The sequence below is a fragment of the Sorex fumeus genome, unplaced genomic scaffold (genome assembly GCF_029834395.1).
Source record: "Sorex fumeus unplaced genomic scaffold, SorFum_2.1 ptg000058l, whole genome shotgun sequence".
Lineage (NCBI taxonomy): Eukaryota > Metazoa > Chordata > Mammalia > Eulipotyphla > Soricidae > Sorex > Sorex fumeus.
The window spans coordinates 17,531,779-17,548,669 of NW_026606115.1; the positions used below are offsets into that span (position 1 = coordinate 17,531,779).

Here is a 16,891-nt window from a genome sequence, read left to right on the forward strand (position 1 = left end):
TCATACCTTTAGCTGAATAATTTTAAATTACACCATTTATTTTGTATTTTCTCCAAATTGCCAGAGACTCCATTTTTGTACATTGAAGGTTTTTAAAGAGTCTGGCACTGAAATGTATAGGTGAAAAAACTGTTATCTTGTGCTTTCATGTGTTCTTTTAAAGTTGTTTGTTTTGTGCATAGAAATGCATGCATTTATTTTCAAATGCTTGAAATCAGTAGCACCTTTACTTCAGGTTTAATTATATACTGGCATATTAAGAAGGTCAAAAAATAGGTACAAAAAGAAGATTCCAAGAACATCCATAGGAAATTTTATAATTTGTGTGCTGCCCACTTTGCTCTTACATGTTGTGTCTTTTTATTGATTTTGTGTAAGTTCAGCATATGTAGATATATATGTGTGTATAGTGATATTTTCAGGGAAAAATACAATATGTCTTTCTTTTCAGATTTTTACATTTGTGAAAAAGTCAAACACGTCAAAGGTTCATCAAGTTACAACTGACAGTTACGAGTGGCTTCATAACTAGTTTTCCTCTTTTCTTTTCATTTTTCTCCAGACCCTTAATAATCTGGACAGCTTTCTTGAATTTTTCCCATTGTTGTATTTTCTCAGCATTCAATTAACTAACAGACTACCAGTTTTACAAGTTTTCATGGAGTTACTATTTATTAGCTAAAGAAAAGATGAGAAACTCAACTTCAATAATTTTTACTTTCCTTGTCAGATAAATTAATTTTACCATCAGTTTGTTTGGATTTTCTTGTCACAAATATAAGAATTATAACCATCAGGACAGTTTATCAGTTTGAATCTATTTCTCTTCATTTGGAAAACATCTAGAATACACCAAAGTAACAAATGTGTGACTTCATGTAAAAAGTACAATATGAACTTTTCCTGTTATCTGTATGTTTTTCCATCAAAACAACCATCTCTGTATTTGACTTGCGACTGTTAAATAAATTTTCTTCAGCATTTGAAATTGTTGGCTTTGAGCATATTATAATAGAAATCATTCCACAAACAGAAACTACATGAAGTGGTATGACACATTGAACAAATGCCTTTTCAAAATCTACTCTAATCAGGGGCCATTTCTTCCTTAACCAGAAAGGGGAAAAGGACATAGTACAGAAAAAAATTTTTCTATAGAGAGGTAAGCAAGCACTCTGCTAATATTATGAATTACCTCTAAGATAATGTTTTTCACTTCCTTAGAAGACCTAGAAGTCAACTCCCAAAGACCTGGCTTGCCAGTGTCCTTTCTACTACATTCTGTCCATGCTAGGGTGCCTTCTGACTGATTGGGATCTGTGTCTCATCTTTATCTGTAACCTTCTCTGCACTGTCAGATGAAAATTGGCTAACTAAATGAATTGTGTGACTTGGACTATAGGTTTAAGAACACAACGGAAACTTCAGTCCAGGTGCTATAGTCATTCCATCTTTTTTTCCAGCTTTGAGGAAAAGACCAGTGAGGTTGGGGAGTTTGAACTACTGAAATTCTATCCCCCAAATTCAGAGCTTGAGGGGAAACCTGAGCCCTTGTCAGCAGCAGTTTGCTGTCTGCAAGGGTTAGCAGCAGGAAGAAGAGCCCTCTGCTGGCATTTGCTGGTCTGACATCTTCCATATTGTTTTTTTTTCCTGGTGATTCTTTTTTTAAAAAATTTTTATTAGTGAAACACCATGAGGTACAGTTGTAGACTTACAAATTTTTGTGCTTGGGTTTCAGTTATACAATGACCCAGTACCCATCCCTCCACCAGTGCCCATTCTCCACCACCACTAATCCCAGTATCCCTCCCACCCCCCATCCCCCCAATCCCACCCTGCCTCTGTGGCAGGGCATTCTCTTTTGTTATCTCTCTCCTTTTGGGTGCTGTGGTTTGCAAAAGAGGAATTGAGTGGCAATCATGTTCGGTCTATTCTTACTGCTTCTGTATTCTCTGCAAAAAAGCCCAGCCCTTTCTTGGGTGCCCACACCCATGCAGCGTCTTTTATTTATTCTTTGCAGGTTTCCCAGGTCTCCAGGGTCCTGCTGGTCCCCCTGGTGCCCCAGGCCTCTCCTTTCCCTCATTAATAGCAGGACAGCCTGGCGACCCTGGGCAACCAGGCCTAGATGGAGAACGAGGTAAAGAGAGAAACCCAAAGAGGGTGGCTGTTGCCTTTTGTCTGGAGTTTGGGTGGGACACAGTTGTCCTGTACACACAATCCACTGGCATTCCTATTACTGAACATGCATAAACCTCCCCACTCAACCCTCACATCCTGCCCTTCCAGGCAGGGTCTCAGGGGACTGGAAAAGGGCTGTATTTTGCTAAAGGATCTGGGCTGGTCAGGCAGTGGGACCCTACAGATGGCAAGGGACCATTCTCTGTCCTGAGAGTGGGCTTTTCCTTCTTATCGGTCCCCCCAGACTTTCACAAGCAGCCACATCCTGCTCAACCCTCTTCCAATCTTATCCCTAGGCCGTCCAGGCCTCCCAGGGCCTCCAGGTCCCCCTGGGCCAACCTCGGATCAAGGCAACCCTGGAGACCCTGGCTTCCCTGGAATTCCTGGCCCTCAAGGGCCCCAGGGAGACCAAGGAATTCCAGGTTTCTCTGGCCTTCCTGGAGAGCTAGGACTAAAAGGTATGGCTGCTTGGTTAGCTTCTGGGCCCTTTCCCACACCTTGGTGTGAGATGGGGCCTTCTTGCAACCCCTGGAAGAGGGACCAAACCGCTAATACAATAAGAATGCACTTCCGGCCTGCAGTTCCACCTAGTATCAAACCACTCCCCAGGGCAGAAGAAATAGCACAGGGGGTGATGTGTTTGCCTTGCATGTGACTGACCCCAGTTGAATCCCCAGCACCATAGCACCCTCAGCACTACCAAGAGTAACCCTGAGCACCATGAGGTGTAGCCCCTCCTCAGCACCCCCCTGCAGAAAACCCCCACCCCACAACCCCACAACCAACAACAACACCACTTTGTCTGGTCCTGACTTACTTCCCTTTGGACTTTGCCAGGCATGAGAGGTGAGCCTGGATTCATGGGAATTCCAGGCAAGGTTGGTCCACCTGGAGACCCAGGATTTCCCGGGATGAAGGGAAAGGCAGGGCCAAGAGGTGAGTTGAGAGTATCTTTTGGGCTGATCCTGTGCCCAAGGGAGAGGTCTGTGGGGAATGTCTCTTCAGTAGTCACCGCCCACCATACCAACAATGCCTGGATGCCTGAAGCTACAGTATCGAGCTCCTCTGTGGAGGTGTTTTCTTCACTCACTGCTACAGATCCTGCTACTGACTTCCCATCTTTGTATTGGTTTTGCACTCATGGTGTTGGATTTATACTTGGACAACCACTCACCTATTTGCCCAATCCAGAAATTTTGTATCATCCTTTGTCTCCTACTACCTCCTACTCATACACATCCAATCCCTTAGCAGCTCCATGAGGGTTGGAGCTCCTAAATTTGTCTTATAATCACTCACCTCTCACTTCCACTGCTATCTGCTATGCCCCACGTTCTATCCACTGCCATGCATCATGTGAACTCATGGCAATGACCTAACTCTTCTCTCATCTTTCATTGTGCACCTCCCCCAATAATTATTTCTCCAAACAGTGGAGAAATGATTTTCTGTTTTATAAAAACAGAATATATGGGGATCCAGAGAGATAATACAGCAGGCAGGGCACTTGCTTGCATGTGGCTGACTCTGCTTTGATCCTTGGCACCCCATATTATCCCTGGAGCACTGCCAAGAGTGATCTCTGAGCACAGAGACAGGAGTAAGCCCTGAGCACTACCAGATGTGGCCTAAATATTAAAAAAAAATAAGGGGCTGGAGCGATAGTACAGTGAGTAGGACATTTGCCTCGCACACAACTGACTCAAGCCTGATAACTGGCATCCTATATGGTCGCCCGAACACTGCCAGTGGTAATTCCTAAGTGCAGAGTCAGGAGTAAACCCTGAGCATCGCCAGGTGTGGCCCGAAAAGCAAAAAAAAAAAAAAAACCAATAAAGACAAAAAAAAAGTTATCAATAAAACCAAACATAACTAAAGCATTGGCTTCTCGTGGTAAAAAATTAACATAAAGCCCTGTGTATAGCACCTCCCTTTCCACCCTCATCATGTTCTTCCCCTTTGCTGACTCCTATGCTCTTGTCACACTCTATGGCATGACTGACCACAGGACCTCTGCACATGCTTATTCCACTTCTTCGAATAATCCCTCTGATCTTTCTACTGCTTGTACTTACACACATCACTGTGTAAATATTTATAAAGGGGCACTTATCACTCTCTAAAACCACCCTTTCTTCCTTTGGTATGACACTGTTCATTGCTTCCATAGCACTTAGCACAAGCTGAAGTAAGGTGAAGGGATTTGTCTGGTTGTGCAGTTTTCATCTTTTTCACCAGGTCTTAATAATCACCATAAAGTTCTGTCGTATTCACTGCTCTGTCCCCAAACCAGCCAAGGTTCTGACACAGTATGGGCACTAAAGAAATCCTCACTCAATTAATTAGTAAGCAAATTGGCTTTTTAGCTTTGAATATAAACCAGTTGGTGGGGGATGGGACACTAGGCTCTGATGCCAGCCCAACCTCTGGGATTCGATGCAGCCCCTCATCCTCCTTGGCAGCCTCCTTGCAACCAAACACTCCAGCTCAACTCCACCCACCATATTTGCTATAATCATTTCTCAACTTACCTACTGCATTCTCAGACCTGTGCTGGGCGTTAAGCAGACAAAATGAATGTAACATAGGCCCTGCACTCAAAAAGCTACCAATCCTTTGAGGAGATGAATAGGTCAAGAGGTCACTGTATATAGTATGATAAGATCTGTCCTGACACTATCAAATGGGAATGCTGGAGGGAAATAGAAAGAGCAGAAAACTGGTCCTTATGAACCGCACTGCCCCCCCCCCCCCAAGCCTTCTGGAAACCCATTCTGGTTGCCTCCTCTGTCTCTGCCTGACATTTCCATTTCTCTGACTGCTTCTCACAGGCCTTTCTGGGCCCCAAGGTGCTCCTGGACAAACACCCACTGCAGAAGAACTCCAGGCTCCTCCTGGAGTCTCAGGTCTACCAGGCATGGATGGCATCCCTGGCCTTTCAGGAGACCCGGGGGTTCAAGGCCCTGGAGGCTTACAAGGTGAGGAGTTGCCTCAGAAAGGGGACTTGGCAAGAGAAGACAGCCTTGGCTGAGAAGCTGATGTAGCTGGCTAGGGACCCCAGCTCCAGTGGGGCGCCTTCATCCAACATTTCCTCTGTTCCTTCACAAAGCTGCTAAAGTTCTTCCCAGGAAGAAGGGCCAGCAGGGCAGTAGTTGTACTTGGCTTGAGAGAATGGCTGTGCAGAGCATAGCAACTGCCCCACACAGCTTGTCTCCCGCTGGCACCACTCTGCAAAGTGAAAGAATGTGCTGGGAGATAAAGAACAATGGAGAAAGTTGGGAGGTCGGAAACCTGGCTTCTAATCCCAGCTCTGCTCCAACTAGAGTAAGTTAGCAGTCTCTCTGGGCTTCAGGGGCCTCATTTCTGGTGTGGGACACCAGCTGTTGCCCTGCATACTTCCCAGCATGGGTGGTAGGATAAAAGACTGGGAAAAGAAATGAGTGTGAATGGGGCTTAGAAGGGTAAAATTCAGAGCCCAGTCCCAGGGTCAAGATGCCCTGAAGCCAAGAAACATCTAGCCCAAATCCTCAGCCTGAGGTAAATGTGTGCTCCAAATTGATGGTCAGTTTGCCCTCTGCTGGTGAGTCCCGGGCATGACATACCTGTCCCCTTTCCCAGAAAGGGACCTGGATTCTTCCACATTGTGTATGCCCTGTACACCTTCTCTTACAGGCTCCAAAGGTTTACCTGGCATCTCTGGCAAAGATGGTCCCAATGGACTCCCCGGCCCACCTGGAGTTCTTGGCAATCCTGGTGTTCCTGGACTACAAGGCCCTCCAGGATTTGAAGGTGTGGTGATGTTGGCCCTAAAGAGGCAGAGGACTTCTCTGAGAGTTTGAGGCTTGAGATTGAGACAAAATCTCAAATCCGAGAATTAGAAAACCTGGAGGTCAAGCTTGATAGCAGCAGCTCAGAAACTGGGCTTCAAGATATTTGCTCACAACCCCGTTCAAGACTGTGAATCATTAGAGCCCTCCATTCTGAAAGGCAAAGCACTGTTACAAATCTTTTCCTATGTTCTCATGATAGCCACTCAATACCTCTATTGCAAACTACAACACACTAAAGGAAAGAGTGAACAAAAGGGAATGCCCTGCCACAGAGGCAGGGTGGGGTGGGGAAGATGTGGTGTGGGGGTGGGAGGGCTACTAGGATCATTGTTGGTGGAGAATGGGCACTGATGGAGGGATGGGTACTCGATCATTTTATAACTGAAACCCAAGCACGAAAGTTTGTAAGTCTACAACTGTACCTCATGATGTTTTGCTAATAAAAAAGTTATGGCTCCACCGTTTAGCATGGTGCCCTATACTGCACCTCCCTTTTATTACTCAGAGATTCTGACATGGATGGAAGGGATGGTTGACAATTTTATGAAATACATCAGCAAAGACTGCCCCGTTGTCCAGAGTAGACAGGAGTTCTGAGGTTTAGTGGGAAGGGAATGCCATAAATTAGCTACAATGACCTTGGGGCAAAAGAGAAGGACGGGATTTTTCCCTGCTAATCCTAATTCAGGTTCTGTTGCCTCTGATTCAGCTAATATTTTTTCTATGAGAACCTGCAAAGTCAAGTGGAGATGTATTCACTTTCTGCCTCCTAATCCCCTCATACAGAACCCCAGGCCAGGCAGCTGTGGAAGGAAAACAGGATAGTTGCTTTTTCTTTTTTTATTAGTGAAACACCATGAGATACAGTTGTAGACTTACAAACTTGCATGCTTGGGTTTCAGTTATACAATGATCAAGTATCCATCCCTCCACCAGTGCCCATTCTCCACCACCAATGAACCCAGTAGCCCTCTGACCCCCCAAACCCCTCCCACCCCACCCCACCTCTGTGGCAAGGCATTCTCTTTTGTTCTCTCCTTCCTTTAGGGTGTTGTGGTTTACAATAGAGGTATTGAGGGCCATCATTTTCGGTCTATAGTCTACTTTCAGCATGCATCTCGCATCGCAAGTGAGTCCTCCAAACAGCCTTTACTTGGTGTTTCCTTCTCTATCTGAGCTTCCTTTTCCCCCAGCATGTGCTGCTGGCTTCCAAACCGTGGAGAAGACCTCCTGGTACTTATCTCAGCTATTCTTGGGTGTTCGTCTCCCATTCTGTTACTTTATATTTCCCAGATGAGTGCAGTCTTTCCATGTCTGTCCCTCTCTTTCTGGCTCATTTCACTTAGCATGATGTTTTCCATGTAGAACCACTTATATGTAAATTTCATGACTTCATTTTTTCTAACAGCTGCATAGTATTCCACTGTGTAGATGTACCAAAGTTTCTTTAACCAATCATCTGTTCTAGGGCACTCAGGTTTTTTCCAGATTTTGGCTATTGTGAACAGTGTAGCAATGAACATACAAGTCCAGATGTCATTTCGACTATTCTTTTTTGCCTCTCCGGGATATATTCCCAGTAGTGGTATTGCTGGGTCAAATGGGAGCTCAATTTCTAATTTTTTGAGGATTGTCCATACTGTTTCAGGATGGGTGCTTTTTCAAGTGGAACTTTTGTAGCCATATACATCTGAGTTGGTGGTAAAACTCGACCACTGACAACTCTGGGACCTCTGAACGTCAGTTTCCATATTTATGAATTGGGATGATAAGGTTGTTATGGGTGGCAAGTGAGGTTACACATGTACCTAATACGTCCTGCTCAGGGGTTGGCACAAAGCAGCTGTTGTTTGGTTGGTTGCATCTTACTCACCCATTTTCTGTGTTCTCCCTCTTAGGACCTCCAGGGAAGCAGGGCCCCCTTGGGAGGCCTGGAATGCCGGCGCAGAGTGTGAGAGTGGGCTACACTCTGGTGAAACATAGTCAATCCAAACAGGTGCCCCAGTGCCCTCTCGGTATGAAGCAGTTGTGGGTGGGTTACAGCTTGCTGTTCGTGGAGGGACAGGAGAAAGCCCACAACCAGGATTTAGGTAGGTACCAGCTATGACAGCCAGCTCTGGCCATACATCTGCACAAGAACCAAGATTCAAGCTCAGGGAGATAGTTTAAAGGGCTTTAACACATGCCTGTATGTGGAAGCCCCAAGTTTGATCCCTGGTACTGAGTGTGTGATGCCCCAGTGAATGTGGGTGGTCCCAGCACTACCAGGTGTGGCCCAAAACAAACAAAAAGAACTGAGTTGAGGGCTGCAGAGACAGTATAGGGGGTAGGCACTTATTTGCACACAGCTGACCTGTGTTTGATTTCTGACCCCCTATATGGTGGCCTGAATTCTACTAGGAGTGACCTCAGAACACAGAGGCAGTAGAGAACCCCGAGCACCACCAGGTGTGGCACAGCACCCTCCGAAATTACTGAGTCGCCCTCTTTGCGACTAGTTCTTAACTCAAGGGGCACAATGGAGAGCAGTAGGTCATGAGCAATCATTCATGAGTCAGGCAGATCTGGGTTCTAATAGCATAGTAGCAGCATACATGGGACAAAGTCCTCGATCTCTTTAAGCCTCTATGTCCTCCTAATGAGCAAGATTAATTCTAGTAATATCTCATAGGCTGGTGAAAAGATTACATGAGTCCCCTATGTCAAATGCTAGAACATTTGGCACATAATAAGCCCCTATTACAAGCTAGCAATTAGCATGGTAGTAATAATGTGACCTGTGGTGCAATGATGATTACCCAAGAATTAATTGTATTGTCTGCAATTGTGCTGACTCTTGTCAGACTTACCCTATTAAATACTGATTTGAGGGACTAGATAATTAGCACAGCAGGTAAGGTACCATATATGATCCCATGAGCCCTGCCAGAAGTGATCCCTGCATACAGAACCAGGAGTAAGCCCTAAACACTACCAGGTGTGAACAAACCCCAACCCCCAGGTTTGTTTTACAAAGGAGATTAATCAGGAGAGTTGTTATATAGTTTCTAAATACATTCATTATCCAAAGTTCCTGGTTCATTGACTTCAGCTGTTCACAATGTTCTAGGGAGGTAAAGAGTCCCTGCTCTAATATATACAAAGAGTTGGACATAAAACCACACCATTATCTAGCCCAGCTCCAGTGCTCTCGGACAACTCAGCCTTGCTCTTCCACCAGGCCTCCCTGCCTTCTCTCTTTCCAGGTTTTGCTGGCTCCTGTTTGCCCCATTTCACCACCATACCCTTCATCTACTGCAACATCAATGAAGTGTGCCACTATGCTAGGCACAATGATAAATCTTACTGGCTCTCTACGACTGCCCCTATCCCTATGATGCCCATCAGCCAGGCCCAGATTTCCCAGTACATTAGCCGCTGCTCTGTGTGTGAGGCACCCTCGCAAGCCATTGCTGTGCACAGCCAAGACATCGCCATTCCACAATGCCCACTGGGCTGGCGCAGCCTCTGGATTGGGTACTCCTTCCTCATGGTAAGGCCCTGCATTGTCCTTCCCCTGATATAGAAACAGAAGTCAGGGAGCTCTGGGAGGACTTGGCCAAACATTAGAGACCTAATTTTGCATGAATGTCAGGTAACCATGGGTCTAAGTGAAAAAGAAAAACAGGCTGTATCCAGTGGCTCAGGAGTGAATATGAATCAATGGCCAAGTTCAGAATATCTCCTTGAAGAAAAATGCCTACCATAGGGACTGGAGCGATAGCACAGAGGGTAGGGCATTTGCCTTGCACGCAGCTGACCCAGGTTCGATTCCCAGCATCCCATATGGTCCCCCTAGCACCGCCAGGAGTAATTCCTGAGTGTGGAGCCAAGACTGACCCCTGTGCATCACCGGGTGTGACCCCCAAAGCAAAAAAAAATATCCCGCCATAGAGGCAGGCTGGGAGTAGGGGGAGGTGATGGGAGGGAAACTGGGGACACTAGTGCTGGGATATGTACATTGGTGTGGAGGAATGGGTGTTAGAACACTGTATGACTGAAATCTAATTATGAAAAGCTTGGTAAAGATTTATCTCACGGTGATTCAATAATAAAATCTTAAGAAGGAAAGAAAGAAAGAAAGAAAGAAAGAAAGAAAGAAAGAAAGAAAAAGAAAAGAATTTATCCTTTTCTACTTCTGTTATACCAGAAGTAAGAAAAGGAGGAAACACCCAGTTGTGGTGTACCATGAGGGTCCCCTCTCAAGGCTAGATCACTCACTCTATTCAGGTGCTGGGGCATGACACTCCCCCTATTCTGCTTTTCTGCCCATGCTCTCAAGCCCCCCTACCCACTGTCATCTCCCCCAAAAGATGAGAGCATGATGTGTTTCTCTTGTCCCTGTTGGGATTTTGAGGCCTCTCCGTTTCAGTGGGAACAGACAATGGTGAGGGGCTTGTATCTCCCTAAGCAACAGCTGAGAACAGGGCCCTGGGATGACTCTGTCAAAAAATGCCTGCCTTGCAAACGTGAGGGGAAGCATTCTATCTCAGGTTCCAGTCACATCACAATCACTGAACTGGGTCCTTATGGCTCTGGTAACCTATGTGCTGAAACAGTATACAATTGTTGTCACACAGCCAGGTGTGTGCTTACCCCACAAATGAAATTTGAGCCCCAGGGAGCACAATTAAAGATGTGCTAGCACCACAACAAAGTGTGTGTGAACCCTGGCCACAGCATCAATTATAATGGAAAATCAAGAGGAGAAAGATAAAAGAAGAAAAATAAACAACTGAGACTATGGGTCAACCCAACGAATTCAGGGATATATGAGGACCTCTGATCAAAGAAATGGTCAGGTTCAGGGCCTGGGAACACCGTGTATCACCCCTGGATTACTCTGCCTTGACAGGCTTCTTTGCTGAAATGCCAGGGGTGAGACAGAATGCATGTGTTCAAGAATTCTGAACAGGTTTTGTTATAGTGTTGTACTTGCTTTGTTGTGTTCTTTGTACATCAGGAATTCTATCCCAATGTAGTATAGAATCACCTCATTTATCATTCTGACCTGCCCACTATATGGAGCAGCAAATAAGGGGGGAAAATGCCTGCAAGCTTCCAATAGTACAAAACCCAGGCAGGATATCACACTTGTTTTGTTCACGAGAGAGCTCTCTGAAGCCCTTATTCAGACTCTTTACTCCCACCGTACATATATTCTAACCTATTAGGATCCAGATTTTCTTGAGAAAATGTGTGAAGCAGGAAATCTGAACTACTTAGTGAGGCATCTGGAGGTACGTGAAACATGCCTACTAGAATAGAGAGCAAAGAAACAAGTCCAAGGCTTTGCTCTGAGTACAAAACCCCTGTGCACCATTGCCCAACACAAAAGCTGATGTTCACAGCAACACACCTGGGTCATCTGCAATGCTGAAAATACATAGTGGCTGCCATTTAGTAAAGTGTATAAATGTGTGATTTGTTAAAGTAATCGATACCTCTTTTATCATGTATCTAGAACTCGCCAAAAGTTCTTCAAACTAACACTTCCCTGTGTGTCCGAGTTGGGAATCTGTCCAGTTGACCATTTGCCGAACTGAGTGTGTGCCTCCATTTATGACTCAGCTAGTATCCTAGCTGAGCAGGGGTGCAGGGGAGAGGGGTGGGAAGTAGAAAGATAGGGAGTCAAGTGACTGTTGGTTCCCAAATGGCACTGATGGTGAAATCCTGAAATTATGTGCTGAGGGAGACTTTTGAAAGGCCAAAACTGAGACCTACCTCTCCGCTATAAGAAACAAGCACTTTATGTCACTTTGAGGGGAACAGTGCAGATAGAAAGTATAGACATTCTAAGGAAAGTTGTTAACTTCTGCTGGAATGTTGTGTACGTGAAACCTTAACACTCATGGTATTATAAATCTGTAAATCATGGTGCCTAAAATAAATAAATATATACCTCTATATATGGGCTGGAGCGATAGCACAGCGGTAGGGCGTTTGCCTTGCACACAGCCAACATGGCTGACCCGAGTTTGATTCCTCTGCCCCTCTCCGCCCCTCTTGGAGAGCCCGGCAAGCTACCGAGAGTATCTCGTCCGCACGGCAGAGCCTGGCAAGCTCCCCGTATTCGATATGCCAGACACAGTAACAACAAAGTCTCCAATGGAGACGTTGCTGGGCCCGCTCGAGCAAATCGATGAACAATGGGAGGGCCTTTACTTTACTTTACTTTACTCTATATATGTAATAGTCTGAAGGAGGCCAGCCTGTGGTTTATCAGTTTGGAGAATATTAGTGTTTCCCTTCTTGAGGAGAAAGGTTCAGATAACTGCATTCCACAACAGATTAAAGGTTCCTTAATTCATCCTTTCTCACACCTGTCCATGAAAGTCTGTGAGGCAGGACACCTAACACACCTTGGGGCCCAGGGGGGCACAGCAGTTAGGAAAACTTACTGAGATGGAAGGCTGTGCATATGCAGGGGAGTAAGTGGTTACTAGAGAGCGTGGAGGGGGGTGTTGCTGCCCTAAAGAAGTCTAAGGAGTGACCGAAAGCCCCCAAATACAACTTTTGGTATACTGGCTAGATGGTAAGGCTAAGCCAAGGGAGCAGAGCTTAGGTAGGAAACAAATATCCCTCCCGGGAAGCATAAGGTACCCATTAACTGTTGCAGCACTCACACATCAACCCTCTATTGCAGCACACTGCCGCTGGTGCTGAGGGCGGAGGCCAGTCCCTGGTCTCACCTGGCTCCTGCCTGGAGGATTTCCGAGCTACTCCTTTCATCGAGTGCAGTGGTTCCCGGGGCACCTGCCACTACTTTGCCAACAAGTACAGTTTCTGGCTGACGACAGTGGAAGAGAGGCAGCAGTTTGAAGAAGAGCCTGTTTCAGAAACGCTCAAAGTCGGGCAGCTCCATACCCGGGTCAGCCGCTGCCAGGTGTGTGTGAAGAGCCTGTAGGGTGGCACCTGCCATTCTGTCCTTTGCCCTCTTCTCCCTGGCACAATCATCACCTCACAAATTGGAAAAATCTGAAGAAAGAAGGCATCAGCTCTTCTGTGCATCTGTTGCGTCTTGGGGTTTCATTTGGGAGAGTGGATTACCGGACAGTGGTCACCCCAGCATGCAGGCCAACTGATGAATCCAGCCTGTTGAGAGATCTACTGTCTCACTCCAGTCAACCTGGTGCTACTATTTGACTTGGATGTTTGTGTGACTATCCAAGGCAGTCTCAGATAAACCTGCTGGTCACCATTTTCTTAGACTGCTAACTTTCCTTATTGCCTTAATCTGAAAACTCAACATAAAATGATAAACACATTTTAAAAAAATGTCCCGAGGTCATCACATATTACTTGATTTAAAATGGAACCCAGTATTTCCACATAAGAATTTATCTGGGGCCAGAGAGATAGTATAGTGAGTAGAGTGCTTGTCTTGCATGCTGCTGACCCAGTTTTGAAACCCAGCATTACACATGGTCCCCTGAACCCCTCTAAGAGTGAACCCTGAGCACTGCCAGGTGTGGCCCTGAAAAAACAAACCAAAAATTATCTAGCTAAACATGCATGGATGGTTCAAGTCTTCAATGAGCAAACCATCACTCTTCAAGGAGGCCCACTGTGTCTAAGCAGGCAGCAAGGTGGGAGTGGAATGCCTGAGGTACTTCCTTCAAGAGTAAGTTCAATTGGGCCCTGTATTGCTTAGCAAGGCCCTAAAGGTCAGTGGACGAGTAAGCATCATTAATTTCCTGTGGGCTCATATTTATCACAACTTCCTTGTCAGTTCCCTCCATAGTTGGGATGTATGGCTTGGCCTGAGCCAGAGCAGAGCAAAGGATGCACAAATAAGAGTCAGACCCATAAAGGAAAATGAGAATCCCAGTCTTTGCTCCTGGGTTGGGGATTGGTAAGATTGATAAGATTGATTTGCTTCTGACTCCAGGAAATAAAAAAAGGTAAAGTCTTGGTCTCCATTTCTCAGAATTAATTCCCTGTTTATTTCAAACACTATCTAGATGTGTGCAGTGTGGGAAGTTGAAGCTGTGGCATAATGGTTCCTTTGCCATTTTCGAGTTATTGGAAAGTTTCTATAAAAATGTTCATCCAGGGCTGGAGCGATAGCACAGTGGGTAGGGCGTTTGCCTTGCACGTGGCCGACCCAGGTTCGATTCCCAGCATCCCATATGGTCCCCCGAGCACCCAGGAATGATTCCTGAGTGCATGAACCAGGAGTAACCCCTGTGCATCGCTGGATGTGAAGCAAAAATTTAAAAAAATGTTCAACCAATAGCTTTTTCACAGGTAGTCTGATAAAAGATTTTAATAAGTATTAAAATTTTACAAAATTCTTGCATATTCCTCTTTTGCAGTTAGCAGACCTGAAGGAAACCAAAGTTGACCATAAAGAGTGCTGTATTTTGGGGTTTTTTTTGGGGGGTGCACATGATTTAACCATTTTCTTTAATTGTCAGTTTCCCAGAACACTCTTAGCTATGTAAACATGAGACAATACCTTCCAGGTGATTCTGTGTCCTTACCTATTGTATAAATGAGGCCAACACAAAGCATATCAGTATAATCTGAGTTATTGTTACCTTCACCTTTTATACAAATAATAAGCCTGGTGTAAGCTTTATACACGACAAATAAAAGAATTCAATATGGACATCTGACTCATTTGACATTCTTTAATGAAAACTTTTCTAAAGTACATTTCACTACAATTCATGAGTCCCCTTAGAGGGGGGATATACCTGTTACTGTGAGTCAAACATTGTAACAAAATGTTGAGTCAAGAAAAAAAAATACAAAGTCAAAGGGCAGAAAGAGTCCTCTAATAAGGCAACAAATACACAGCCTACTTCAAAATAAGCCTAAGCGTGCTACCCTGACACGTATGAGAGTCCAAGAGACTTTCCATACTTCTGGGGCATCAGAATCTTTTACAGATAAATTATAAGAGAAACATTAAAGTCACTAAAATGAAATTTAAGGTACATTGTCACATACTGTGTATGCATAAAATATAATCTCTGGAAGGATAAATAAGAAGTTAATAACACTGGGAGCTTTCATGAATGGGAACTACCAGGTGGGAGAGAGACAGACATTCCACTAAATACCATTCTTCATATTATGAATTTTAATCATTTCAAAATATTAGCTGCTGGATAAAGGGGAAATTGGGATCTAAAAAATGCCTCAGTATTCTTAAATATTCCAAAACCTTTTTTTGATGCTAACTTTCAATTCTTAGCTGGTCTTCCTCTAGACTCAGTTGAAGATGGAAGTTAAATGCATTCAGGTGAAGAAGGTAAGGAAAGCAAAATGAGAAAACACCACTGGCATTTGGCGTATCCACTTAGGAGAGCGGCTAACAAAGCCAGGTTGAGAATATGTACTTTAAAATTTAGCATATTACTAGCCCTGAAATGATTTGGAATTGAATATGATGCATAATTAAATGTCACTGCATGAAAAATTCTTTTTACCTATGGCTGCCAATCAAGATAGTCTCATTAAGCACAAAGTTTTAGTTTTCTGCAAAAAAAAAGTCAATAGTTTAAGCCAGAGCCTGGCAAAGTACAGTCTGTGGATCATCCAGGGACCCACCTATTTCTGTAAATAAAGGTTGTTTTGTTTTGTTTTTGAGGGTGGGGAACACCTGGCGATGCTCAGGAGTTTTTCCTGGCTATTCACTCAGGAATTTTTCCTAATGTTATTCAGGGGGATCAGATGGGATGTTAACCATTGAACCGGAGTTGTCTGCATGCAAGGCAAGCACCTTACCTTCTGTACTATCTCTCCCGCCCCTAAAAAATGTTTTATTGCCTTATAGCCAGGCCCATTGGCATACATATTTTTTTGTGGGCTACTTCTGTGTCTCTGAGAGAGATGGCCTTCAAAATCTAAAATATTTACTATATGTCCCTTTACAGAAAAAAATGTGCTGATCCTTGTTTTAAAGATAATTTGAAGACAGGATGACATCTGACATAAGTTTCAGTAACAATATGAGCAGTGATCCATCAAATAGTAACATGCCTTCGAATAGAAATATCAACAGGTGCACATTTAACATAATTTTGGACAAAATTTTGATATAAATTATAATTAAAATAGCTATTGAAATAATTTAACAAGATGCAATCACTTTATTATTAGTGCAAAGAAAACAGAACACTTCTTAGTATTTAGCCCACAAGAGGTCACACCTGAAAGGATGAAGGAGCACAGGATAACCATCCCTCATCTGCTGGTGCTTGAAGCAAGGTGGGGGTTTCTGTCTGTCTTCCAGGTGACCACGGCTTCATTTTGGTAGCTGAAGATGTGATGTGGCCATGTGAGACAAGTTGAAAAGCAAGGGACGACTCCCAATTCTTCTGCTCCTAGATTTCATGATTGTTCTAGTTCTTTCCAAGGAAGCACTGTTTGTTTCTGATAAATGATCATTGGCTCAGAAATGATTGGTATCAAGTTTATATGCTGTTGGCATATCAGGCACTTGCTGACTAGAAAAAGTTTTTATGTAATGAGTTCATGTTCTTCAGGTGCCAGATGGAAGACAGATATCTAAGTTGAGTTCCCACTAATCTATACACTCAGAATCTCGAAATCTTCCTCCAAGTCAAACTCCTCTAATTGTTCGGTAGAATCAATGAATTCTATCAGAATACAGAAATAGAGAGGAAAAACTTGACACTATGTTTACAGCAAAAGCATTCCTCAAAACTTACTAGTATACATTCCTAAATAGTTTTGCTAAAGAAGATTGTGTTGGGGAATATTAGAGATGGAACACTGTCAAATATAAGAAGCTGTTCCTAAGCATCAGACAGGTTACATAGTCTTATTCACTATGAGGAGGCAGAGGCTTGCACAGTATGACATTAGAG

The 16,891-nt window shown here is 44.3% G+C and overlaps 2 protein-coding genes across 6 annotated transcripts in view; one reads left to right on the top strand and one right to left on the bottom strand.

Moving 5' to 3' along the window:
• LOC130034130 (collagen alpha-6(IV) chain-like) overlaps window positions 1-13,022 on the top strand; it is a 60,714-nt gene extending 47,692 nt beyond the window's left edge. The window contains exons 36-43 of the mRNA XM_056125686.1: window positions 2,021-2,137; window positions 2,475-2,636; window positions 3,016-3,114; window positions 5,010-5,156; window positions 5,851-5,967; window positions 7,907-8,098; window positions 9,254-9,540; window positions 12,694-13,022. Coding sequence (XP_055981661.1) covers window positions 2,021-2,137; window positions 2,475-2,636; window positions 3,016-3,114; window positions 5,010-5,156; window positions 5,851-5,967; window positions 7,907-8,098; window positions 9,254-9,540; window positions 12,694-12,954 — 1,382 coding nt within the window. The 3' untranslated portion in view covers window positions 12,955-13,022. The remainder of the gene's footprint in view (window positions 1-2,020; window positions 2,138-2,474; window positions 2,637-3,015; window positions 3,115-5,009; window positions 5,157-5,850; window positions 5,968-7,906; window positions 8,099-9,253; window positions 9,541-12,693) is intronic.
• A 1,646-nt stretch (window positions 13,023-14,668) lies between these two features.
• Window positions 14,669-16,891, bottom strand: part of ATG4A (autophagy related 4A cysteine peptidase) — a 110,500-nt gene continuing 108,277 nt past the window's right edge. For all 5 annotated transcript variants that reach the window (XM_056125756.1, XM_056125757.1, XM_056125755.1 and 2 more), the window contains one exon: window positions 14,669-16,660. In XM_056125756.1, the coding sequence (XP_055981731.1) occupies window positions 16,590-16,660 (71 nt within the window). In that variant the 3' untranslated portion in view covers window positions 14,669-16,589. The remainder of the gene's footprint in view (window positions 16,661-16,891) is intronic.